General features: G+C 43.1%; 1 protein-coding gene across 1 annotated transcript; it reads right to left on the bottom strand.

The window, feature by feature from the left end:
* Positions 1–6: 6 nt before the first annotated feature.
* Positions 7–19,394, bottom strand: itga10 (integrin, alpha 10). The gene is made up of 30 exons (XM_028424530.1): positions 18,577–19,394; positions 14,502–14,613; positions 14,310–14,419; positions 14,146–14,234; positions 12,278–12,392; positions 12,053–12,180; positions 11,317–11,465; positions 7,269–7,419; positions 5,404–5,569; positions 4,844–4,917; positions 4,621–4,765; positions 4,197–4,345; positions 3,906–4,049; positions 3,598–3,804; positions 3,386–3,516; positions 3,061–3,227; positions 2,795–2,937; positions 2,605–2,715; positions 2,428–2,513; positions 2,176–2,317; positions 1,997–2,089; positions 1,802–1,878; positions 1,638–1,727; positions 1,464–1,548; positions 1,256–1,369; positions 1,074–1,181; positions 865–978; positions 686–781; positions 490–603; positions 7–403 (listed from the first exon to the last, which is right to left on the bottom strand). Exons 1-30 carry the CDS (start codon positions 18,626–18,628, stop codon positions 350–352), a joined length of 3,516 nt encoding a protein of 1,171 aa, XP_028280331.1. The 5' UTR covers positions 18,629–19,394; the 3' UTR covers positions 7–349.
* Positions 19,395–27,467: the final 8,073 nt, after the last annotated feature.

Below are 27,467 nucleotides of genomic sequence, written 5' to 3'. Positions count from 1 at the left end.
TTGTTTTCAATAGTTTTAATTTCATAAAGTACAAAAAAAAAACTGCAGGACCAAGTGATTGTTTGAAATATGAAACCATGACAATGTCTGAGTTAAATAGAAGAACTGTGGTTTAATACACTTTTCTTAAAACAAAAAAGATTATTTACATAAGTGCCCCCGACCCTGACAATAGTGGGTAGTGCATTTCTCTTGGACCCTCATGATACTCTGTTTTGGTCCTGGAGGACCCCCCTGTTGCAGCTGCGTCTCGAGTCTCACCCCTTGAACTGCCTCTGTGCCTGGTTGGAGTCAGACTCTACGTATCTGGTAGTCATCATGGCTGCTGTCATGGCAGCAAAAGTCTGGCTTAGTCCTCGTGGTTTTCGTCCTCTCCTCTTTGTTTGCGTGTGAAGAATCCAAGCTGACAAGAAGAGTGACATTATAATAATGTTCTTAACTTATTCAGATATCTTCTTTTAATTAATCTTAATTGTAAACTCAAAATACCTTCCACAGTATGAAAATAATGAGGGCCAGCAGCAGCAAACCTCCAATGATGCTACCAATCAGAATCCATAGTGAGATAGGAATAGCTCTGCCTTTCAGCACCTCCAGAACAGTCTAAAGAGGAGAGATAATGGAGAGATTAAGGAAAATTAACCTTACTCCTCTCCAGCTGCTCAGGATACTTCAGTAATCTCACCTCTCTCCAGACCGTCCCTGTACCCAGAGTGATGAGGTTACTCTCCTGAGCTGTGAGGCGATAAGCACCTATTATCCTCACTGACTTATACTTGGCCTGCAGAAATAGACAGAGGCGACGGTCAACGTTTGTGTCATGGGACAAGAATCTGAGCATCTATGTGCTGTTCTGTTACTCACTTTTCTGAAAAAGTCATCATGAACTCTGCGGCTGACCCGGATGATGGCAGCCTGACCTTTCAGAAGCTGCTGGACTTCACACACTACCTCTGTGCACCAAGATCTGCTGCAATTCTAAACATGCAAATACACACACACAGACAGCTTGTTATATTCTGCTGTGCTGTAGCGCCACTGTTCGATAGCTGCTGGGCTGCAAGGGTTCTCACCAGTACGTCATTCTGAATCATGTCTTCAGGATGAAGAGGGCGAACGTCTCTCTGTTTGTCCTTGAGCTGGGATAGATCACTCACCACGCTGCAGTTCACTCCTGTTGTCTGCAGTGTCAGATACCAAATTTGTCAGATACCATCCAAAAGCTAATTAAAACATACAACAAACTACTACTCACATTGTAAGAGAAGATATCAGTGACAGTCATGAAGACTCTGTCTTCTGCAGCCACAGAGGGCAGAAGCACCCGCAGCTCCAGATTACTCACAGAGTAACAGCCGAGATTCTGCAGCTGCAAACAGCAACAAACACTCATTTTTGCCTTTTTTTTAAAGTGATGCCACATCGTGTTCTTTTTATACATCAGACATGTGGGACATCTTTACCCTGAGGTGTGTGTAGAATTCTGGACCAATGGCTTCAGATGCTGTCCGAGTAGGGTGGACTTCATAGCGATTCAAATTAGAGTCACTGCACAGAAAAGGGCAGGAATATTATTACAGAGAAGTTCACAATAAAATTATTATATCTTTATACTGTGCACACACACGGACACACACCTGCTAACAAACAGGTCTGGTTCATACTGAACATAACTCTGCAGCTGAACACTGTTGTCTTCTAATGTATCTGCTCTCTCAACACTGTCACTGGAAGAAAAAACAGACAGTTACATAAGCTCTGCATGTTTATTAAAACATGTTTATTGCCATGAGTCACCTACCTGCCAGCACTGAGCTTCATTTGAACCCTGCTGTGCAAAGATGTGCAGCTGAACTCAAACTCCAGCATGAAGTTAACCTGCCAACAGAACAGAGAAGAACAGGCTGCTGAGGTGACACATTCCACCTGTGGGGAGTGAAGTATGAGTGGGCTGAGACCAGAGAGCGGTGAAGCTGTTTCCTTATCATGAGCGTACCTTTGATTGAGAGCGAAACACTGGATAACTGACATTACATGAGTGGCTGTTGGCACCAAGTGCTGTGCACTCTATCTTGAAGTGGGCATCCTCCTACAGTAAAAGAGAGGATTTGTTAGACAGTGCGTGTGGATAAATATGTGCGGTGACTTCCATGCTAAGCTGTCTGTGTGGTTTACCCTGATGCTAAGGCTGGAGAAATGGAGGTTGCGTGAGTAGTGCAGCGTCAGGCTGGTATTGTAGGCGTTTTCCAGTCTGTTCTGAAGCTGCACCTCCACTGCCAGACGCCTACGATGGCTGCGAATCACATAAGGCTTCTGTCTGTGGAGAGAACACAAAGAAAACTCACTCAGACCAAACAACTGAGCAGATGTCTGATATTGTTACACTGCTGTAGAAAAACAGAGGAGGGGACAGTCTCAAATCTGTACCTTGTCCCAGAGATGTCCATGTGTGCCTGCAGCACCAGGTCTGTTGTACATACATCGTCCTCGCCACAGTCTTTGAAGAATGGGATCTGGTGGGTGTTAGTTGAAGGGAGAGCATGTTTGGATGCTGGAAGGAAATGTGATCTAATAAAGTTTGTAACACTAACTAATGCCACTCACAGATTTCTTGACGGTGGTCGGCCAGCCTTCATCTAACACTGGACCACTATCTGTGTCATTGATCTTAAACCGCAGTGAGAAGCTGATTGGTCGAATGTAATCTGCTGTGTCCTGTGTGAATGACAAAAAAATGTCAACACCAAAGTGTCAGCTTGTCTCTCAAAAGGAAGCTGTGTGAATAAACCCTCACATAGACATGGAAGGGCAGTTTGTAACACAGATTCTGTCCTGTGTGGACTTGCACTGCCAGCTGGGTCTGTCGGTGGGAGCTGTCATCAAACAGTGCCCGTGCTGAAAACTTCCTGTCATCCAACATGGCTGATACCCACAGATCTGAGGAGGGAGCAGGTAATTGAGACAGATGGTGAATGTTGGAAAACTACCATTCTGGTGGTAATCTGAATGCCTGGCCTGCGATCAAGATTGGAGTAGAATGAGGAAAATAAAGGCTTTTACCGAAGCTGTTGCTGTGTGGTCCAGGGGAGCGAGAGACAGCTGTGAAGCAGGCAGTGGCGTTCAGACAGGCGGACTCTCTGCCTCCCCTTTGGCAGGTCTTCTGAATGACATTGATAGAGTGCGGCTGGAAGGACAGGCTCACATTGATCTGAACGATGCTTCGGGAACTGCAGACAGGGGTGACAGCCAATGGAAAAGCAGTATTTAGCTTTGAGACATTGCACAAATGTCACTGCCAGTAGACCACTTGCAGATTTGTTTGTATATGTGGACACCGGCTGTTTATAGATATGCTTTTTCCTTTCCTTTCTCAGTGTCTACCCACCTGAGTAGGATCGCACTGCCATGTGCTCCGATTGCCAAGTCTATTAGGTCATCTCCGTCCAAGTCCAAGCGAGCGCTCACACTGCGGCCAAAATACTGCAGGGAGGGGGAAATTGATGACCCTGCTATACGCTGTATGGAGGGGAGATGTAGACATTAGCTTGACTGAACCCTGAGACAAACCAATGAGCTTATGCAATATATTGCAAATACCTGTTTATAATTGTGGTTAATATAAATACGGTCTCCATGGTAGACATAGATAGCCCCCTGGTGTTCATCCTCCAGCGGGGCCCCCACCAGCAGATCAGTGAAGCCGTCATGGTTCAGATCTGGAGCAGCTGCTAGTGCATAACCAAACCTAGCATCCTGGGACTTTCCTTCAGATATCAGTGTGCCATTAGGTATAAACACCTCCTCCTGGGACACAGAAAGAGAAGAGAAAGATAAACAGATAAGTGTAAATGACTGTATAATCATAAAAAAAGAGAGAATCACCATGATCGTGAGTGCTGTCTTACCCCACTGAGGGTATAGATGTAGACTCTACCAACTTCCTTGTTTCCTGAGCCCAGGTACATTGGAGCAGCAACCAGAAGGACATCAGTGATGCCATCCTGGTCGATATCCAGCCCACACACCTCACTGCCATAGTAAGATCCAATCTGGAAACAGACATGTAGTGTCAGTGTAATGCCAGTAGGTGGTGCTCTTGCTTTATACTCTGAAGAAACTAGACATTCCTACAGTTTTCTGTTGAAATAAATACATAAAAATGACTAAAGACAGAGGAGATACAAAAAGTCCCTTACCTGTTCTCCATTGAGAGCTTGTACAATGTTCACGTCCCCATCATCGCTGAGTTCAAACAGAATGACTTTGCCTTTGTGTTTAAAGCGAGGAGCCCCAGCTACATACAGCCTCCTCCAGTCCCCAACGATCACAGATGACACTGTGTAACCTGGAAACACAGAAATACACGGTGATCATCTTTTGACTGTGAAAACTCACTGCAGGCACATATTAGCCCAGGCATATTTAGTCACTTCTGCATCATGTGCAGAATTGCTCCAGCATGTGGCAGCTGACTGCAAAAGACGTTCTCATAAGCCAGGCAAAGACCCACACTCACTGTTTGAATTGCTATTAAACACAATATTTTGGGGTGAACAATACAAAGACAAAACATACGACAACAACAGGATATAATAGCATATTTGGTGTTTTGAAATGTACCTAGATAGGCAGCATGATTTTTGAGTTCAAGGGGAAATTCACTTTCGAAGGCCTCTCTGGGTGGGATGATTTGCCCGTTGGTCCCTTCTTTCAACACTCCACCATCCCAGTCATAGGCGCCCACCATCCCAAACAGAATGCCATCCTATAGAATAGAGCAGCGTATGGGTAAAACTCAGCTGCACTAACCAGTGCACTGAAAATTATAATTGGTTGGACTTACATCCAGTGTGTGTGTGGAGAAGCCGATCTGAGACATCTCCATGTGGAACGAACTCTGGTTGTAGCCCAGTGTACCTAAAAGGTGAAGGACAAGTCAGTGCCTCTTCCTCCTTGTGTTACTCTGCTCATCTCCTCCCTGCCTCTTCCTTCCTCTTCTTCTCAGGATCAGACCATCAGTATCTCCGCCCATCCTGAAGATTACAGGTGGCAGACATTTCCTTTCCTCCCTTTAAAGGTGGGATCACTTTTCATCAGACTCCCTCTCATGTTCCCCATAACTATTGTGATAGCTGTGAAATCCTTCAGCCTTTTCCCTCTCTTGTTTTCATAGGGGAATAATGTAGATTTCCTCACATCCTCACTTAGCCTACCCCTTTCTTACCAGTCCTAATGTTTGTATTCCCACTTTCTTGACTGTCAAAATTATATTTACATTATACAGTTGGCTATGTTTCCATGCTTTAACTGATTTGCAGTGCTAACAAATCCTGTAGTTTAAAACACAGTTATGACATGACTGCTGATCCTGAGTGAATTAAAAACTTTAGACTCTTTAGCCACCTTCCAGAGTGAAGATGCGATCTCCCAGAGCATCCACAATGTCATTGAGGGCAGCTTCATCAGTCACATTAAAAAAATATTTGTCATCAGGGTCACTGGCGATGTACTTGATCTCATTAATGAAGGTCTCTGGGTCCTGCTGTCTACGAATATAATGGCCCAGAACCTAAAGAAAGAGCAAAGGAGAGGAGTTTTCACATAGGGGAAGGTGGTAAAAGATAAGCAAGTTTAACAAAACACACAAATGAATTCAGCTACAAGCAGAAAAGCAGGTTAAGGGAGATACAGACCGCATACACAGATGATGTACAGTACTTTTCTGATTGGCAGCGACTGTCTTTAACTGTCCAAAATCAAAATAAGCATTCTTCGGAGATGTGCCACAGCCTGTGTAATTTAACAATAATTCAAACCAGTGATAAAAAATCGACTGGAAAACATAAGATGGGAGGAAATGGCAGCCACCAGAGATTTGTAGCTAAATGCGGAGTGCAGGCGTAGCTGAGAGGTGAAGAAATGACTGATGCAGATGATATACTGTAGCAGCATCGACCTATGGCTTAACGCCTGAAGTACAAATGAGAAAATTCCATAAGAGAAACCAAACCCAAGAATCTCCCCCTGTGACTCTGCTGCCAAGCAAACTAAGGAAATCCTCTGTTTGCAAAGCGTAGGGGATGGAGCGGGTACAGAGCCTACATTCAAATATGTACATTAAGATCCTAGAAGTTCCTCTCAGGCTGCCAGCTGCTGCTGGGTTTTACATGGACAGACAAAGGAGAATAAGAGAGAAGAAAAGAAGTCTATAAGCTACATTTAGTGCTTTTTGGAAATACAATATATGCTTAAATATATGTGTCCAAACATGGTGCTGAAAAAACACATTTTTTGCCCTGCGTGCTGCACTGATGTCTAAAACATAGTCTGCTGAGACTCTGCACTGACGCCCCTTGTGAGCCATTTACACTGCGCGCACACACAAACTAAACACACAGAGCGCCGAAAACTACATCAAAACATGGCTGCTGTTACAAGCAGTAATGACTTGTCACCACATTGATTTTGGCCAAACCTTTAACCACCACACCGACTTCATTTTTCCTTGTTTCTTCATCCACTTTGTTCCTTTTTAGGGCAGTGATGTTGTAGGCTGTACAAGGTTTCTAGCTGTCTGATTCCTTCCCTCAAATCAAACTTTTCTTTACTTAGCAGGTTACATTAGCACATAGTTATACAGCCATAATAACACATTTTAAGGCAGTTTACTAGGACAGTCAGGAGCTAAACCTCCCAGTACCACACGTTTCTGTGCATTTATACAAATAACATACATGTTTGCAGCCTCACTGTCCGAACCTTAAATTTCACAGAATTTCTGAGGTTCCAGTGAAGTCTAAAGGTTCCTTAGCTTCTCTCTTCTAGAACAGAAGAACCTGCCACTGTAAAGCCTGTTTGCCCCTGTGATACTAATCGCTCAGGATGCCACCCCTCAGTGTGTCGTTGTGTGTTGAGGGGGTCGGGTGGGGCTGGAGAGGAAGAGTTTTTGTTCCCAGTCGACTATTTCAGGAGACCCAAGGGGTTCATTTGGTAATTTGCAGATGTTATTTTTGGGAGAGTGGTGGTAATACTGTGTGGTTCCTTGTGGGTGTATATAGTCACTATACCACTTGCACACACGCAATGTGAAAGGAATGTCAGGGATGCTACACACACCCACTGATAACGTAGGTTAGTTGTTTGTGTGTTTTCAACTATAGTCTTTACCAGTAAGGGTAGAAAGAGCTCCTGACTCACCAATGTGAGCAACATGTGGCAGTAAAACTCATGTAAAACCCAGACATGACGGTGATTTGAAGTGTACTCACTGCGATGGCATATCTGGTGATGTTTCTGTTCTCGCACTCCCCCAAAGCATCTTGTAGCTCCTCCCCATCATGTGACTCCCCGTCCGTTACTACAATCATCACCTTGGTGGCGCCTTCCCTCGCTCCACGTTCAGCACTAAATGCCTCAGTGCTTTCAAGACAGAAAATGAGACAAGTAAAAATCCTGGGTAGAGTATCCAGTCACTTAAACTTAAATAAACACACTCTGTAATAATACACAATAGTAATACAATAACAAGTGCCTGTCTGGGAAAATGAAAAGCTAGTAAAACACTATGACTTTGGATTAGAGTTCCTTCCCATTAAGTACAATATAAATGGACCAAATCAGGAGGGGACCTTTCGAGAACTGTATTAGTCATGCTTGACCCACATTCATTAGCTGCCAGTTGACTTAAAGTGGTCATCACATGCAGCTTGCATTTGTCATTGACCGCATCTGTGCATTTCTATCCGGTTGTGCCATGATACAAAGAGGAACCCTAAATGACAAACACACGGACAGACTCTAGCCACACCCTGTTTGTCTGCAGGAAACCTGTTCTCAGTGGGACCTGCTTCAGTTTTTGAATAGGGTTGGTAAGCCTCAGAACCAGCAAGCATGCACACACACACACACACACAGTGAATGGTGGAGAGCAGTCACTGCTGGTGAACTCAGTCATTTTCAGGCCAACCTAACTCCAACCCTTGCCTAAATATAACATTGTGGTGAGCCACAAGAAACTCAGAGTTAAAAACAACCATTTCCCCTATGCAGTCTGCAAATTACATACGGTGCAGAAAAGGAGAGGAGGAACAGAAGAGAGGAGTGGAAGTAAAATAAAGAAAAAGCACATACATGAGGAATGAAGGGCAAAACTGAACTACAAAAGCAGTGAAAGATGAGTAAAATAATTACAGACGAGGGAAAGAACAGAGAAAAAAGATCACTAATGCCAAATAAAAGAACTAACATAATGCTGAGTAAGTTGTGGTAAAACACAGGTTAAACTCTTAATGGCTGAAAATGTTCTGTGTGGTAGCAGAAAAATTAGGTCAGCTGAAGACAGAAAACAGGAAAAATGAGGAGCAGGTGAAAACAGGTAAAGAATAGAAAAGATGGCGGTACAGAAACAGTACGATGAAAGAAACACGGAAAAGAAGAAGGAAGGGGAGATGAAAGAGAAGAGAAAGTGAGTGGAGCTAATTGGGAGGCCTGGTTGTATTTACTACCCATTTTATGGAGTCACAGCAGTGTGGTAATGACACGGCATGGCGGTCTGTGTGTGTACTTTTGTGAGTGTGGGTGGGAGAGAGTGTCTCAGACGGGTGGAGCGTTATAGAGATCGGTGGCTAATCAAATTGTGAAGGGTTGTTTCATGTTAATGAAGCAGTCATCTAGTCTGCATTCAGATTGTAGCCTGCAGTATATTGCTGTCATCTTTATGTCAACATTACAGACGATCAAGCGACCTAGACTACAAGGAACTATATGTAACTATTTTTGGTGCCTGTGTACAGTAAAATACTTCAAGTGTAAGGAAGGTTCAGTGTGCAACCACAGAAATGCTTTTAGGTCTTTAGTGAGTTCAAGATCAGGTCAAATCTTTGAGGGGAAAGTTCAAATACGCTAAGTGACAACAACACAACCTACCTTTCAATATTATCATCATTTTCTATTTATTTGAGTATTTTCCCTCATACACACATCGATGATGTTAGTGTTCTATGAAGAGAGAGAATATTGGTCTTTGAATAAGATCATCACATCTAATAGCCCAGTTCACAATGTCGCAATATCATCTACTTTTTCTCACTATGGCATCCTCATCTTCATTTACATTGAGTTTATGGAACTCTTCTTGTGCAATTAATCTTTGCTCAGCTTTATATTGGCATTTTATTTGTTTGTTTTTCCCATTTTTATAGCGTGTCTACTGAGTTATATACACTGGATTCTAGAGGATTTATTTATGCCAAATTGAGGGTGAAACTTTAATTAATTGTTTGAATAAACTACCATTTGTTCTGCCATCTTCCCAGAGAAGCAAGAGCAAGTCTCGGCTAAATCAGTCATGATGTCTATTTACAATTTCTCAGTTCTGCTGCATTAGTCTGACTAAAGTCTGTAGTCACAGAGGATGAATGCCTGAATATTAAAAGCCTCCAAAGAGAGAGAGAGAGAGAGAGAGAATTGCCCTCTCCTGTTTTAGGAGTGCTGGGTTAAATTTATAATAAGGACAAGGTTAGGTTAAAGGTCAAACATGCAGTGAAGAGGGTTAAAAGTTGGGGTTAAGAGGTGAAAGAACGAATGCTGTGAATGTCGGCCCTTCAAACATTCAGTCAAAAGGCGTTTTATGAAATGACTGAGTAATGTGTGAGAGTCTGTGATGTGTGTGCATATACTGTACATGTCTCTCTGTGTATTTTTACAGCTGTTAGAGCACTTCTTGGCAAACCAGGCTGGGTCAGGCCGTGCCACACCTGCAGCCGTGCTGAGCCAGCAGCCAGCGAGCCCAGCTCAGCTAATCTCACTGTTATTCTGCCCCGTCACTGCCCGGTGCCAGTGCTGCTATCTGTCTATCAAAACGTGTGTGTGTGTGTGTGAGTGACTCACACATCTAGCAGGGAGGGAATGGTGACAGTAGCAGTGAAGGGTGAGGAGTGGAGAGACAGTGTGTAATAGTGATGTCTGGATGTCTCATCACTGGCGTTTTAAAGCCTTTTTACAGGTACCATTTCCAGTCACCGCGTTTTAACTACCTTTTAAATGTTCCTTCTAAACTTGTCCAATGTTTACCTTTAAATGTACCAGAAAACAGGAACTCTCCAATTACCTGGCTGTGTGTGTGTGTGTGTGCAGCACACTGCTCCAAGACACACATCCAAAAATGGCAGTCATGGCCACACATCAGGTCTGGGTGTGGTGCTCTATGTGGGTATGTCTTTAATAAAGAAGGAATTTTATTTTGAAAAGGAAAGATGTATTTTAAGACTTTTCACTGACCCTCAGCCTATAGAGCTGTATTCTTTAGACTTCAATTACAACCCTCCACCCCCATCAAACATACCATAAGAGTTCTTTATTAGATGGTATTTGGATTTTATTTAACTGCCCAGTGAATGCACATGCACCATATGATTAATTAGTTAAAAGCAAACACTCTGCTCGCATTCATTGATTGTTTGGACTTAGCTGTTAAAAGGCCTGTAAATGCTCCACTATGTTTACCAACTGCTATTTTGCTATTACAATTAGTGATTTCACATATTCTCACTACAACAGAAATAATCATTCTAGCAGAATCAGTATCACACCTGGTAATATAGGCAAAGAGGTGCTGGTAGGCATGAAGCACTTCTTGCTTACACATTTAATTCTGCTGTAAAGTTGACCATTCTAATATGAGGTCTGATCAGAGCCAGTCTGAAGTGGCTATTAAAGGAATTGCAGTTTTCTCATTTCTCAGGCTCTTGAAGTTGTCATGTGGCCTTAATGCAGCGATGTATTTGCCACATTTACACATTCAGTAATCAGAGGTGTCACAACATCAGTGTCTTTTGTAGCATGTCAAATATAATGGTAGACTCTTTGAGCAAGCTGTGTGGAAAATGTGACTTTCAGCTGTTATGGTCCTGGGAAAATAGTGTACAGTAGATCAAGGTGAAAAAACCTAATCAATGAATTAAAAGATGCTAAACTGCTCCCGATCAGTCAGGATTTATCAATCAATCATACTGTTGGGGGTGTTTTGTCACATGTAGTCATCCATTGTTAAGAGAATTCTTAATCTAATCATCTGTAAGCTTAGTCATCCTTAAATTTGACATAGCCTCAAGCATCTCATTACAAAGAAGAGCATTCTAGATGAACACAAACATTGTTTGTCATTGTAACTACAAATTAAAAAGTGATATATTTAGAGAGACCACAGAAGAATGTTACACCAAAATCAAAACAGTCAGACAGTTTCCAGTCAGCCAGCCAAAACACAATGTTTTTGAGTGAGAAAGATGAGGCAGCAACACCGACTGACAGGCTTACCAGGCCATGTGGATGGCGTAGGCAGTGCGTGTCTCTCGTCCCTCCTGGCGGCTGATGTTCTTGGCAGCCTCCACTACTTCCTGTGTGGTCTGGTAGTCTTTTAGAGACCACTCATGAACTGCTACCTCACCATACTGCAGTATCCCAACCTGAATATGCACATACAAACACACAAGCATGTCATCAATACTACATGTTCATAGTTGTGCCGGCACATAATTGTGGAACAGAGACTTGTGTTTCTGGGGTGAACTATCTCTTTAAGTACCAATCCTCTTCTTAAAGCAAACAGTGCACTTGGGGAATTTTTGAATTCATTCAAAAACCAGAGGTATTTCCTCTTCACCTCACATTGCCTGCTCCCCCTACCACCCCCAACCTTCCCTTTCATAACTCCAACCCCCTCTCACTCCTCATGTTGTTTAGTTCAGAATAATGTCCCCAGACCCCTCTCTCCAACTTCCATTCCTCCTCAACCTCAAGCAAGCTGGGCTCATGTCCCTTTACATTACAAAACCAATTCATTCTGGTCATATTTGCCAAACTGGTTCATTATATGTCACTCTGCGCATGTTTTCACTCAGGGGACTAGCTCGTCTTACTGTTCTGGGCAACAGTTAAGGGGCTCCAGAAGTTTAAATAGGAGACTCATACAAATTCAAAGCCGCAAGTTTCCATTACTAATGTAAATAATATTTATAGGCAGTGTAAATACACATCGGCTTGGCTGTTTTACCTGCATCTGGTCCGAGCTAATGTGGAACTTGCTCAGGATGTTGCTTAGGAAGTTCTGGACTTCATACCAGGGGTAGATGCTGTTGGAGCCATCCAGCACAATCACAATGTCCATGTATGTGGAGCACCCTGCCACAGAGGGAGTATAAACATATTTGGTTGGGTAATGCAGGCATCTGCAGCATGCCGTTTTTACCTCAATGTAAGTGTGTGTGTGTGTGAGTACTTTGCGCTGTTGGAGCAATGGTCTTCCTTGGTTCTAGGTTGTCGCTTACAGATGCACAGATGCCCTTGCTGAACATAGACGTACCACACTCCTGTGACCACAGAGGGGCACATGCCTGCCAAATAGAAGCACATTAGGAGCATCTACAGTTCATTTGAACTGAGTATTTGTTTTCTGCTTAGAAGATGTGTAGGTGGGATGTTGGTATCAAAGAGTTTAAACACATAGACAAACCGAGCCGAGTGACCCCTGTATAAACACACATACTCCAAATCAGGGCAGATGGAACAAAAAGAAAACAAGTCATAAGCGGGGATAAGTCATGGAAAAACTACAATAGTGTGGTTTGGAGGACAAAAATGGGGGAGAGGCAGAGAGAGAGAGAGAGAGAGAGAGTATTGTTGACATGTTGGCAGTCAGTGTTGTCATGAGTGGTTTAACAGAGCTGGAACACTAGACAAGTAAAGCAATTTAAATCTGATTGTGCTAAATGTAGGTTCGGTGGTGGGGGTGGGTGGGTCATCCTATAAAAATACTCCAGTCTTCAAAGCATGCAGTTTATTTGGCTTATATAAAGGGGAAAGTAAGGGGAAGAGGGAAGAATGGAGATAAAAGACAAATCCATGCATACAGAAGGGAGAGACAAAAGAGGGAGACTGAAAGTGGGGTGAAACTTAGAATGAGAGAAAAAGAAACATCATGGTTTTTCTCGGCCTGTCATTATGGACGGGTTTCTCCTCAGGCAAACAGACGAGCAGAGAAGAAGAGCTGGAGAGAGAGAGAGAGATGAGAGGAAATGATGGAGGGAGAGGATGGTGAAAAGCGAGAGAGGTGTTATGGCTTTTGGTAGGTCTGTCATTAACAAAGGGCCGGAGACGCATTCCGATCCTGTTTTAGACCAGACCACTGGGGTTAAGATAAACACACACACACATGCACACACACAAATACACACTAAAGTGGCTAAAGCTGGCTAACGTTTGCAAACTGTACACGACTCCACACCCGTAAAAACCTGGCAGACACCAAAACACACACATAACAAACACGCTGCTGCAGCCTGGCTGGGCAGCAGTGTGCTAGTCTGTGAGCCAGCAGCCTCAGAACTGGAGAAATTAGGACATTAGGAGAGCAGCAGCAAGTCATGAAGATGTGAGCATCAGAGCTGTAGACTAGGATTGTGATGGAAGTGAGGGCTTGCACTGGACTGCTCAGACTTCACTTCCTAGATTTGAATGCAACAGATCATCCACATTTAGCTCCATATGCTATATCATTCAATCCAGCAGTTACAGAATATGAAGATAGTTATCTGTGCAGACTCTGACCTTGTAATTACCCACAAGAAAATGAATAAGCAGAGCAAGAAGTGGGAGTGACACTTCCCTTCTGTCAGAAAGGTTAAAAGGTCAGTGAAGCTGTAACGCTCTGTGTATTGTTTTTTTTTTACCATGTTTTAATTAACCTTTTTAGTTATAAAAAAAACCTGGAGCCTTGATTTAGGAGAGTTGGTTTGATTGTTGTGTTTAGTGATGTGTTGAACTACATGAAAGTGTTAGAACTCCAGCATCTCCCAGGTTCTGGGAGGTATGATATAGATCATCAGAGAAATACATACTGTCTGTTTGCAGTAACTGAGCAGACTCAAGTAGAGTGCCTGAATTATTGTAGCTCACAGCTTTTGCTTCTTTTCTATAATTTTGAAATGAAAAAAGCCTCATAGAGGTCTCATATCTGCAGTTATTATTTGCTTTTTAAGTCATGTGGGTTCAGATTTGAATGATCCTAGACACAGTTCTCCCACACACCAGCCCAATGCCCACATAGCAAAAATAGAAGTCTGTGTTTTGTCTGTTGTTTCAACTTACCAGGAAGCCATCAGGTGAGTCTGGTGTCAGGGTCATTCCCAGGTGAGAATTCCTCAGGTTTTTAGAAACATTCTGGAGAGCAGTTTCCCCTGGGAGAGACAGACAGGTCAGCTTAGCATCAAGGTAACACATCTGGACTTGAATGTTGAGGTGTTTTCTTTCACCTAGATTCACTTTGATGCAGTTTGAGTTTTTCTGCTCTCCCACCATACATTTATACACATCTCCTTTTCTGTTGTTGGGTGGGCCATCCCAGGGAGCACCAACTAGCATCCTTCAACAGAGCATGCATAAACACATATGACATTATGACTATTGTCAGCATATCATCAGGTGTTTGTTTTTCACACACTTACGATTTCTCTCCATCTGCTTCATGCTGTAAGACGGAGAATCCGAACAGAGCGTCCTCTGGACCACTGAAGATGCGTGGATTCTTTACATCTATGTTGAAACACTGACACAACTCTGAAAGACATATGAAAGAGGATGTATACAAAGATGACAACATGATGTTTTACTATTTGCTATGCAGGCGAAATTTGGGATCAACACCAAATTTACACCAAGACCCAGAAATTTGTAAGATACCAACTTTGAATTGAATGTTATTTATTAGACATCCAGAGTGCATTAATCTGTTAGGTAACTGTTGCCTAGTTCAGATTATTATTTTGACGTCTTTGCAATGAGTGAAGGGGATTGGAAGGAGGGAAGTAGGGGTGGAGATAGCCAGAGGCGATCCCGGAGGAAAAAGGGAGTTCAGTCTGAGGGGAAAGCGTTAGAGGAGAGGGAAGAGAAGAAGCAAAGCCGGGAAGGGTGTGGGTTAGAAAAACTATGAAGCATAGTAAGCCCCCTGTTATGACACACAAGCCTGCCCTTCATACATAGAGCGAGAGACAGAGAGCAGCAAGATGGCCGTCAGTTCATAAAGTCAATATTTTGGTGAAACTGAGAATGATACACACAGCTCATTTTTCTGCTCTGATAATTACAATATACATTAATACAAGGTTAAGATGAATGGAATAATATTATTTGGAATAGTACATTTGTTTATTATTGTTGTTCAGTATAATCAAGGTAAAAATTGTCAGATAACCTTTTTACCTTTTTTGTAACCTGTTCCTACAGTTACACCTAAATCAAAGAGCATCATCATGCAGTATTTTCTCAGAAACACTATTCCTGTCTGTCTGTTGACTGTCTGTCCTTAGCTCGTCCCACTTGTGTGTCTACAGTATGTCATTTGTAGGGTGTGTTGATGCTGTGCTCTAGGGGCTGTCTAAATACATTTGCATTGACATGCAATTTAGTGCCATCCTGAAGCCTCTACTGTGTCTCTCCTACTGTAACACAGTGATCCAACTGAAGAAAAGTACTCCAGGACAGGGAGCAAGACCAGAACGCCGCTGCTATGATTATGCACCAGCTACTCACGCACTTATATACAGATACTTCCCCACAAATACACACTGACACACAAAAAGACAGTAATCGCAGCCAGGCCAATCAGAGGGGGATTCCACTTGGTTTTGAGAGGGAAACTGGATATCTTCACTGTTTCTGTTCCATATCTCCTGCTTTTCTCACATACTGTTGTTTCTTCTACCTGCTCTTTCACATTTCTCTTCTTTCCTGATGTTTTTGTGCAACCTCATTGCATTTTCAGTCACATTCTCTGTTCCAAGAATAACTTATGTTATGACCTTGGTTCTAGAAATGACAATGTTAGTCTGTCAGTCTGTTCACAGCTCTGATGCAGACGGAAACATCTCAACAACCATTGCATGCCATTTTAATTTAGTACATTTTAGCACATTTTGTACAGCTCAGTGTGGCGGCTCCATCACCATCTTAGCAGTTCCTGAGCGTGCCCAACTCCTGGTTAATCCAAATGTGTGCCCAGCAGTGGCAAATGAGTGGCTATCCTAGCAGGTAGCTGTCCTTGTTCAGCATTACTGTAGCCCCTCTTGGCAACAGCATGTTTGTGTTTTCATCTGGAGAACAGGGTCAGGGGCCACTGTACCAATCATATAGCAATAATTAGTGCAGATGTACAAGCATGGCTGTAGACTCTTCTGCTCTGCAGACCTGTGCAAGCTTCTGGTATTTCTACGTCCACACCTCCAGTGACTATGAAGAGATGTATGCATGTAGTTAAACATCTATAACACACTTCATCAGTGAGAATATCCATAGGCAAAGTGGAGTCCTTAATACTAAAACGTCCCTTTTAATTGCCAGAAAGAATTAAACGTATCTTTCTGAACTCTTTGCTCCCACCACCGCTCTTACACACACTGTAGTAAAATGTTTCAGTCTTTTCTTGTGGCAACATCACCCACACTGAAATTCCAAATTACTTTCCACAACAAGGCAGCCCTCAGATAACATGCCCTGCTACTGATGTTCTCCTTCATTTTCCTATTCTCTCATAAACCATAAATTGCTGCTTTTATTTTTTGCCTTCTCTTCTCTAACACCACAAGGCCCCTCTCTGTTCTCTACCCCTCCAGCTTTTACAAAACTATACCATGGTTCCCTGCTTTCCCCCTGTCCTGTCCTGCCTCCTCTGGTTCCATTTCCAGTGGGGTTTATATATGACACTGTACCACAGGCCGTCTGACCACCCATTGCCATGACAACTAGCAGCAAACATTTATGAAGCCAAACTAGGTCCAGATTCTCTCAACCACACGCTCGGCTCTGGCCGCTACTGCTGCATGATGTGAGTGGCTGTGATTGTGTAGCGTGAGCGTACGTGTGTGTGCATACATGCTGGGGGGGAAGGAGCTGAACTTGACACTACAGTGTTCTGGATACTATAGAGACATGGCAGCACTGACATAGTGTGTATGTATGTAGCTCTAATTGGACTGTGTCTTGTAGCACCTCTGTGGAATGGCCTGCAGTAGAGATGTTTTCTTGAGTGTCTGTTTCTATCATCTTTAATGTTTCCCACTCTCTCCTTCACCTCTTTCACAGATTTTCTCTCCATTATCTCAATCGTGTTCTGTTCTCATCTCTGTCACCCCCTCGTGGGGAATGGGGGTGGAAGATGAGGGGGAGTAGGAATGAAAGTCAGCGAATTATGGGAAAATATTAAAAAAACACAAGAAGATAGCTGGGAGAATAATAGCAAGAATTTATGAATGACCAATGAATTACACACACACACACACCTGCGTTTGACATCTCAGTAAAGCATAACAGAGTGTAACAGACATGGGATGCCTGCTGCCTGCATCATGGGAGCTCTGTTGAAACCATTAACATTACACACATACTCCCTCACCTATGACTCAAACCTGAACACAAAAAGCTGCTGTACAAATTACAGCAAAAACAGTACATAGCCTGTTTGTGCTTGATTTAAACAGGTATCAGGTAATGGAGTGCATAGAGTGTAACCACAGAGAACATTTGGTATGCTGTATGTGCCTGTGAGTGCAGCCTCATGTGCTCCTTGTTCATTCTGTTTCTGAACCAACGTAAAAACAAGCAGCATTTCAATCTGTAGATTAACTCCAAAGGCTACATCCTCTGCGCCACACAATCTCTCAGTCCATTGATCTAATTTTGCTTCATGGCTGCATGCTTTAAACAGCAGCTAACTGGCTGCTTATCAGCATCACAAACACACAGTTTTGGTAGACAACAATGGTCTGTTTCTTTCTTTCAGGGGAGTGAAAAAGGCCCAATGAGCTGAGCGAGGCTGCTCTGCCACAGTGAACATGTGCTGATGTTCATGCTCCATGAGGAAAACACACATGGCACTGGCACCCTAATAGGGGGAACTTTAGACATCAAGTCTAAGAGATGGAAATGGCTGATGTGACCGGGGAGGTCGTGTTACACAGCTGCCAGAGGGTGTCAGCTGTAAGAGGAGATGAACCAGTAACCTTTTCAAATAGGAGGATACATACAAATATCTCTGATGGCTCCAAACTTCCTCTGGTAGCTGAGGGCCTCCAACAAAAATGAAATATGTCCTCAGGACTACTGAAAGATGTACTAAAGGAGACTGAGAACTCATGCATAACCTCCTATACTTTGATCTATTTGGCAAATGGAGCGTGGCCAGGTGTTATAATACTCATGTTTTCTCCTTTGTACACAATATTTTTGTAGAATGTCATGGTCAGCATTTACTGTCACACAAGATAAAGGCTCTGTGGGACTCAGAGAGGCTGTGTGTGGCACGGTTACTCGCACATGTTGTGTGTTAAAGTGCAAAAGTTGAGTGAGGCCATGGCTGGAGTCATGAGGGGAACTGGGCAGCAGAGGCCTGCACACAGGGCACAGAGGTGTGCCACAGGTTCAGATGAATAATTCATAGCTTAAGCATCAGTGAAGGAATACCTCAGACTGCAATAATCTGTTTTTTTAATAAAAATGAACAAAATAAGACTTTAAAGTGCCTCTTACCTTTAAGAAGGAGGATGAACTCCAGGCACAGCAGGTATTTACGCAGCTCCATTTATGAACACGAATGAAAGCAGTCTCTCTTGTCTATTTTTTTTTCTTTTCCCCCCAACTTTGTTTACAAAGTGGCCTCCCCTGAGCTGGTGGAAATGGAGTGCGTCGACGTTCACCACACACACACATAAACGCGCGTTTTCAGCTCTCTCTTTTCACAGGAGATGCGTAAATTCGTTGCAAACGTTGCAGTGGCATGTCTCTGTTAACGTTGCGTGGGGCTCACTTTAGGACAGGTTAGTGCACAAAAGCAGACTCTGGTTGGTAAATATGGTTAAATGATGAAATTAAGCTGTTTAAGTCCTGTATGTGAGTCGTGCCGTCTGTAGTCTATTTGATTCTTTTAGTGGGCAAAATGTCTTGTGTAGAACTTGGTTGACACCTCACTGACCCATGCGTCAGCCGTGAAAATCACGGCACCTGTCTCATCCAACCAGAGGCCGCAGTCCAAAGTCATTAACCATTACAAATGTGGAACACCTTCTCAAACAGTCCGTCAGCAGCAGGCTTTATCCCCCGGACGCTGGTGCGCCTCTTTGAAGATCAAACTTTCCTGCGGACAGAAACTCCGCTCACCAGCCCAGCGTGTAAGGTCAACTGCTGTGCGCGCTCCCTCTAGGTTTATTATCCATAATCCTCTCCGATTGTTTTCCTCACAAAAAAATAACGTGCGTTTATGCCGGTGTGAATATGTGCCTCTGGTAACGGATTTCTCTCAAGTTGTAATGAAAGAGCGCATTTATCCACTCGGCTTCCCTCCCTCCATCCACCAGGCTCCACTCTGAGCGCTCACACTGACAAACCTCAAACCCACATCTCCCTCTCCCCCGCTCGCTCTCTCTCTTTCTCTGATTCACTTTTTTCAAAAACACTCTTACAGTTTCTGCTACTTTTGACTCCGCTTTTTGTTTTTGACATGTCCTGAAAATATGGTGTATTAAAGCCTAAGCTGGCCACGAGTAAAATTCACTTTAATAGAGGCCTTTCAGCCTGATTAGTCAAGTTTATTTTTCCTTCATAGTTCAAACAGTGAGAGACATCTTGGAAGAGAGTTTGCTTCAAACTGCCAACCCACAAAGATTATTATTAATAATAATATTATTAATGCCTCAGTTAATCTGTAACATATTACAAATTCATCTTCTCCTGTCTGGTGCAGGTCTGCATTATGGACCTCTGTCTTTATGCTGCAGGGCTCATTGTTCCGGCATGCTTAGGTCCACTGATTTGTCAAACACAGTCCTAACTCTGGCTACATGCCACAATATATTACATGCTGCATTTCAGCTGTCATTGGTTTTATTAACTCCACCTGTGCTGCTATAACTCCTGAAACAGTTTCAAATGTTAATCTGATTAAGGCTATATGTGAATGAAAAAGAACTAGAGCACATAGGAAGGTTCTATTTATGTTCCTTATTACGGGACTTCCTCTGAAATCTCCCACAGATTGACGCTGAATGAAAGGGCATCTTTTCCAGGACGACAATGGCTCCACCTACAGGCCGTGAGGAGTAAGAGACAGTCTTGTGGATTAGGGACGTGTGGTACCTATTGCTGGTACGCAGTGATGTGGAGCGCAGTTCAGTGTTTTTCTTTCTTTTCTTTTATTTCAGAGATAAGAACGGAGTGTACAATAAAAATGTATTTATTTATTTACATTGGTTCCTGTCAGCTGTCCTGGGCTTGGTGTCTGTCCTGGTGGTGTATATGGACTCAAGTTTCAAAAACCTTTACACTCACAAACCAGAAAAGAACATTTAATTCAAATAAGGAACATTTAACTCCGGTGTGGGGGTTTCAGAGCCTCCCAGCCTCCTCCAAACAACCATTCATTCCGTTACACTTCTGTGTAATGACAACAAAGGCGTTTATTATATGGTGACACTCCAGCGTGGACCCTGTGGCTCAGGACAGGACAGATGAGGACAGGCGAAGTCTTCAAACCATCCAAACATGGCTGTGTTGATCAGAGTACAGGCGCAAAGATTCTCATCTCCTAAAAATACACGTGAGCTGATTTAATATCTTGCAATCTATTCAAAGCCTGTTTTACAGCCCCTACAGGCCAACGGCGGTAATGCATTTAAGCCACTTCCGCATTGATCTGAATTCTCAGCCCGCGATGTTGCCTCTTGGTCACGTTGTGGGCCAACCAGCTTGTCTTCTCCGTCCAATCAGCGCCTCTCCTCTCCTCTGATTTAAGGCTCCCCTGTGTCCTTGTGTCTCTGCAGTGAGGTGGTCCGGGGTTCTCTCATTATCAGCCACTGGAGCTCTTACCATTATTCCACCATCACAGCTAGATGCTCACCTGCAGGCTCACCTGCGGCCTCCCACGTGGCCATTGCGGCCTTTAATCCAGATTAACTAGGTTCCAAACAGCTGCACTTGTACAACCAGCTGGTCCCTGCAGTCCTGCTGACATGCTTACTTTTTAAAGTAATGGTGGCAGCCATGCTAACTCTGCAGTGTACCTGTAACCCCTCAGCCCACTTCAAGCCTTCAAGCCTCACCTCCATAGCCAGAGTGGTCTCATCTCTCCAGGATTCACTCTAAATATGACAAGGTAACTTCACCATATAAATCTTACAATGTAAATGTAAAATCTAAATGATCAATCCAAATGTTAAACCGCCCTCAGACTCTCCATCATTTCTCTTACTTAAACCTAAATATTAAAAGGTGTTTGAATCCAAATATTTGGCAAACATGCATATTCATACTGTCAGTCAGAGGACGTACCAAAATAAAAGCTTGATGAAGGAATCTGGTGGACATCCTTATCCTCGTGTGGGATTGTGCTCCATCTGTAGTTCAGTTGTAGTTTGTGACGGTGTCTTTGGGTTGTTTAGAACATTCTGTTATGTTTCTTGAAGGGACGTGAGAGTGTCTCCAAGAACCACCGCCAGGAAGTGGTCAGCTGGAGCTACATGCCACGGCCCAGGATAGAAAGGTGAGAATATAGACTGTAGCTGTCCAGCTGTGGAAGCTTCCACCTTTTTAACATTAAATGAATTAATGAATTAATGTTGAATTATTCGCTGACTGGCAAAAGAAAAATATTTCAATTGACCACATGCAATATTGTCATCGTCATTTGAATAACCTTATGCACTGTCACAGCATTTATGATTTGCCTGCAGCCTTTAATTAGTGACCTTATTAGAAAAAAATCATTTAATGGAATATTTTATGTTGCTGTTTGTTTCCTCTTTATGCAAACTACCCCAATATTGTGCTGCTAAAAGGTTTTGTGGTTGAACAGAAGAAACCTTACAGGGTGCTCATATTTATATCTGTATTGTATATGATGTGAATGATTTCTTTATGATAACTTTGCTCTCTATGTGCCACCATGTTCTCCCTGTCTCCCTGTTCTTCTCCACTTTTTGCCCTTTTTTGTCAAATCTTAACTTATTTCCCTTTTTTTTAATGACGCTTTCTGCTGAGCTGAAACAGCACCAGACAATGTGATCTCCATTTAAACTGGAGCACCAGTATACCAAAGGCATAATATAAAAACACATGCCAGGTTTTGTTTGTTGGTACTGGGACAGTGTGTCGTAGTAACAGCTGTTCATTCATTGGCCGGCTGTGATACAGAGCTCCAATGGCAGAACCTGGCAGCAGCCTCTGGTCTGTTTCTGCATTTGTATTGTATATGATATGAATTAACAGATCCTTCAGTTAGTGCTATATATGCCTTAAGGTTAAAGCTGGAGAGGTGAGAGTAGAGACTGTTCGTGAAGACATGTCATTTTTGTGTTGTGATTGTCGGGTGGAGTAACCATATGCCGTTCAGATCTACCAGAGCCACAATCAGCTTTTACAGTGACTGGACTTGGTAACATTTTTAGAAAAGCATTTGCTTTAACTGTTTTTGTATCTCAGACTGAAACAGAATTTATGATCAAGATACTACTGCTACTCACTCCTCACCACATGATGGCGCCCTTTTCCAACCAATGTATTTTCCTGAGCCATCTCATGGGTTGCATTCATGGTTTAACAGCCTCCCTTAAATTATCGGGGTCGGGGGGTTCTTTTTACAGTTAATTGCACGGGTCATCCAAACCCAGTTTGTCTTCTTCCTGCCAGTGTAATGACTCCTGATGGTCAGCTGATATTGGATTCACATTATGCTGAATTTCTCCTTTCACATTTGTAAGAATGTCTTTTTTTTCGTCTTCTTTCCCAGTCGAGACTCATCATGATGGATTTCAGTAAGTGAGTGCAGTGAGTGAGTGGCCAACACATCTTGAAACGAAAGAACTTCATTTGCTTTGATTCATGAGTCCAGAAGGGGCAAAGATGATGATTATTGGAAAATGCCCTCAGACTCTCCATCATTTCTCTTACAGTTACTGCATAATTGACTTTGGACTTTGTCCTTGTGATTATTGCCGCCTCCTTCTTCTTCCCATTAGATCTTAGTTGTCGTAGCTCTCATATCAAGTGAAAAGCATTGAATACTCCTGTGACATTGCTGTGCAGGGATTTGAAGACAAGCCATGCAAAGAGACACAGACATGTTTTTGTTTCTGAAGTGTTGGCATGCAGTGGTTACTGTAACTCGACTGGCAGAATAGCCATGCTGAGTGGCAGCAGCATTTTAAGTCTGATGCAGTCGCTCACACGCAAACCAAACCTCACTACTACACAAAGACAGATTCCTGCACTGAGGTGGAACAAGTGTGAGCGCCAACACACACACACACACACACTGTTTCACACTAGCAGGAGCTATGCAGCAGCCCATTAACGTCAGGCATAAAATTCAACTTTGCAGAGTCACGCTGCTGTAACAACACAACTTAAATCAGTGCAGTGAAAATCACTTTTACGGCTATTACAAACCACAATACTGAATTTTGACAGCTTACTTTTAAGTGTATTAGAAATCTAAAACACTTTTTCTTCTCCAGACAAATGCACATTTCAGGATAAGGCGAAACTGGAATGTCCTCTGGGTGTATTGCATTAGTTGGCATGTCCATGGGATATTTTGCCTGTTGGATGATCAGTAAATCAATGTCAGACATTGAGTCTGGCTCCATAGATGGATAGATGGAGGGCAGCAGGAGACCATATCACCAGTGTGTTACATTTTGCCCTGTACAGTACAGTAGCTGTGATTTGTAGATATGTTAGACGGTAGTGACAGTGTAGTGTTAGCAGACAAGCCTGTTTTCCTCTCTGTCATCAGGTGCTTCGTAAACGTCACTCCTCTTGGGTTTGGCAGGAACTACGCCAACTTTATACACCTGTGGGTTTCCCACACAATTACCTGTCAGTATGCAGAGTTTTTCTTTCTTTTATTCCCATGAAACAGTTACCCCATGAGATAACTCTCTCACATGCACCAGCTTTTTGGAAGCAGCTTTGGGATATTCGTGCACACACATGTTTTTCATGTTGGGTGCATTGCAGCAGCCATTCGGTTTTTCGCAAGGTGTGTTTCCTCCGCCCCTGTTTCCCAATGCACAGTGCTAGTCTGCTACCAATCAAATAACACCGCAGCACACCTCAACCAGCATTACGCTGTGTCCAGCTATGACATGCTGCTCTAGGAGGAAAGAAATGAAGTGAGGGAGGGAAGGAGCAAAAAACAGGAAAGGAGTAAAGGTGATAAGTTGAACCTTGTGTAAGAAGAACTCTGACTCTTAATGCCTCTATAAATGCCACTGCAGCTATTATTTATTAAAACTGTTCTTCCACGTCTGTCTTTGATTCTTTCAAGGAGCCCTCAGGGATTACTTGACGTTTAATGGATTCAGTTCTTGCTTGTCTTGAAGTGAAAGTAAAAATCAAGCAAAGAACCGTTCTGCAGTCAGTTCTTGGTAAAATGTGACTGACTCTTTGCCTTCTCCTAAATTTCACTCTTCAAACACCATCTTCCATTTTCTCCGTATCCCTCAGTTTATCCAGAGTTCAGCGTCAAGAGCCTGTAATCAGATTTGTTATTACATTCTTCATCTCTACAAAGACTTCATTCAGTCCACCTCCAGCATACTGTAAGACCATTGTCCTGCTTTAGAGGAGGAGATGGCTGAGGATGCGCATGGAGATTCCCCTCGCTGACCTGACAGTAGATCTGTAGATGTCTGAGCAAAGTACATGAATAAACCTTTGGCCGCTTTCTGCGTAACTGAGTGAATCATCTTTTATAACATTAGAATAGGAAGTTAAAGGAGGCATTTATACTTGCCTCATTCCTGCAGCAGTCTGTGACTCAGTGTCTCCGTGTCTCTTGGTTGCACTTCTCTTTGATTTTATTTTCCCTCATGGAAGGATTCTCTGCCCAGGCATTAAAGTGAAGAGAAGGTTGTTGGGTTGAGTGTCTTGTGTGCCTCAGTGGGCCATGGTGGCAGCCATATACTCTTGGTTTCCGGACTTCTTCCTGTGCCCTTTACTGCATGCTTTCCACACCGTTTCATCTCTTTCCTTTTGCTGTTACTAACTCCTATGTCCATAAGATTTGTCTGTGTGTCTGTCTGTGTGTGTGTGTGGTATGTCTTCAGATGCAGTATTTTTGACAAGAGACCTCAAAGGTTCTTGGGTGGTCCAGTTGCTTTCGCCACAGGAGATTGGTGCACTTTTCCTCTGCCTATGCCTGTTAGATATCAGGCATGCAGGTGTGCATGGGTGTAAATCAATAGTACAGTATGTGATGAATGAAACACATCTGTCATCACACCATCTCATGAACACGCTTTCCATGAACGTGTGTGTGCGTGACTATAATGAAGATGTGCTCTCCAGCTCAACCAACTGCAGGGCATTTTTCTATGAGGCCTCCCTCTCCTTTACTATCTCACCCAGAATGCACTTGACCCTTTTGCTGATAATTGCTTCAACCAGATCACAAATCACTCGTCTTGACTTTTGTGACAAGTATGCAGACACGCACACTCTGCTCCTCCCTGTACGTCAGTCATCTATCAAAGTGTGCACCCGAGTCAGCTATGGCCTTGGGGCACCTAAACTAACCTGCTCTCCCACAAATGTCAGTAGCTCCAACGTCGGGTGTATATTTGAATATCCATCCATTGCCTATGGTTACCTTGTTAGACATGTTCAAATGGTGTCAGCTTTCTACTTACATCTGATGGATGATCTGCAATATTTTAATCATCACTCAGGTCTTCTTTGCTTTATTGCTGAATAATGCAGTCATGATGTCAACACCAGAGGTGGTGTGCGTTAGTTCTTTGTGAGGTTTTCACAGGTTTTCATGCAGAGGACAGTTTGTCTGTTCGCCTGTTGGGTGAGCACATCAGAGTTTATGAGCTGCATGTACAGTGTGAGTGTTTGATGGTATGTGTGAACAGTTCCCAGAATGTGTGTTTTTAGTTTGGCATGTGAATGTGTGTGTGTGTTTTTTTTTTTTTTTACAGGGGTCCAGTGCAAGCCGGCTGTTTTGAAGGGGGCCAGACAGCTGCCTTTTACTGCCCCAGGGGGTAATAAACAGAGAGGGAGGGGCAGTTATTTACCTCTTTTATTAGGGCAGGAGGCAGAGGAGGGGACTTTATTGGGGTCACTCTGTAACTACACACAGCTGGAGGGCAGGAGGAGAAATAAAGAAGAGATACTTCTTTAAAAAAACAGTTTTATCATCGCTAAATTCCTCTCTCAGAAAATACCATCCCTATTGAGTCTTTACTTGTCTAACTGTAGGTGTGTAGGTGTGTGTTAAGTCTGTCATCCATCTTTTATTACCCCCAGCCCCTGTTTCACTTCCAGGTCCCTTAACAACCCACTTGTTGTTACACACATCTGCTGTCAATCAGCTGTACCCTGTAATCCAATTGGCATTTCCTGCCATTGGAAACACACCCACTGACCTGCAGTCTGACCATTTGATGATTGGTCAAGAGGGTCAAAAGGTGTTAAGCTCACCTCTATTTGTGCTCTAACCCTTTCTGCTTACCATTAAAACAGAGTTTCTGTAAATGAGAATGTTTAATCGAATAGACCGACAGTTAAAAACCAGACATACCAATCCTGCCATGTGTGAACACAACAGAACTGTAATCTGTTTGCTTTGGCAACATCTTTGGTGATATGATGTGGTAAAGTGTCCCCTGTATGACACTGTAAGTCAGTTGGCAGCTGGCACCAGTGACACACCTCCATTTTGACGGTTCTTTTTGTTTGTTTGTTTGAGCATAGCAACTTTAACTAGCAGAGAATAATACAGACAGGTGAGTTACAGACTGTTGTGGTTTTCTCCACCTATCCTCTCTGTAACTTCAAGGACTTTTTATTGGCTGGTCCTCACCATTGTGATACTTTCACTTGGTGCTAGATGGCAACTTCGTGTGAATAATATGTATTTAGCTTAAAAAAAATAAAGACTTCTTTTTCCTCAGGAAGCTTTAAGGTCTCAAAATATGAACCAACAAACTGGCAAAACAAAATGGAAATGGAAGAGGCATTACTGCTCCTGGCTCCCAGTGCTGCCAGGGAAAATTGTGAGATGAGCAAGTCCACATGAACTGGGTAATTTGCAGGCTTAAAATGTAGTGAGAGAGGAATAACCAGACATGTGGCACAGAGATGACTGACAGAGAGAGAGAGAGAGAAGGAGTGGAGAGATGGGAGGACAGAAAAACTGAGAAGGGAACGAGAGTGACTGAAAGGGAGGGGACAGACAAGTTATTCTAGTTGCAGACAGCTGACAGAAAGCCCAAAATAAGATGGAGCCGTCTAATGTGCACACGTTCTACCAGCTACACTCACAAACCATAAAACACACATACTGTTAAATGTTTTTATGCACCGAATGATTTTCAGCACAGGAAAGTCAAGAGTCAATGTCAAGCTGAGTTAATGTCATG

The sequence above is a fragment of the Parambassis ranga genome, chromosome 16 (assembly GCF_900634625.1).
Source record: "Parambassis ranga chromosome 16, fParRan2.1, whole genome shotgun sequence".
In the NCBI taxonomy this organism is placed as follows: domain Eukaryota; kingdom Metazoa; phylum Chordata; class Actinopteri; family Ambassidae; genus Parambassis; species Parambassis ranga.
This window is presented reverse-complemented; position numbering and strand designations above follow the sequence as displayed.

Bases quoted from the DNA above. Each gene is read 5' to 3' on its own strand.
- itga10 (XM_028424530.1), bottom strand. From the start codon at position 18,628: ATGGAGCTGCGTAAATACCTGCTGTGCCTGGAGTTCATCCTCCTTCTT. The intron at 3,805-3,905 runs GTAAGACAGCAC...TCTGTGTCCCAG, and splicing joins ACATCTATACCCTCAGTGGG to GAGGAGGTGTTTATACCTAA. The intron at 1,549-1,637 runs GTGTGTGTCCGT...TTTTCTGTGCAG, and splicing joins CCAGACCTGTTTGTTAGCAG to TGACTCTAATTTGAATCGCT.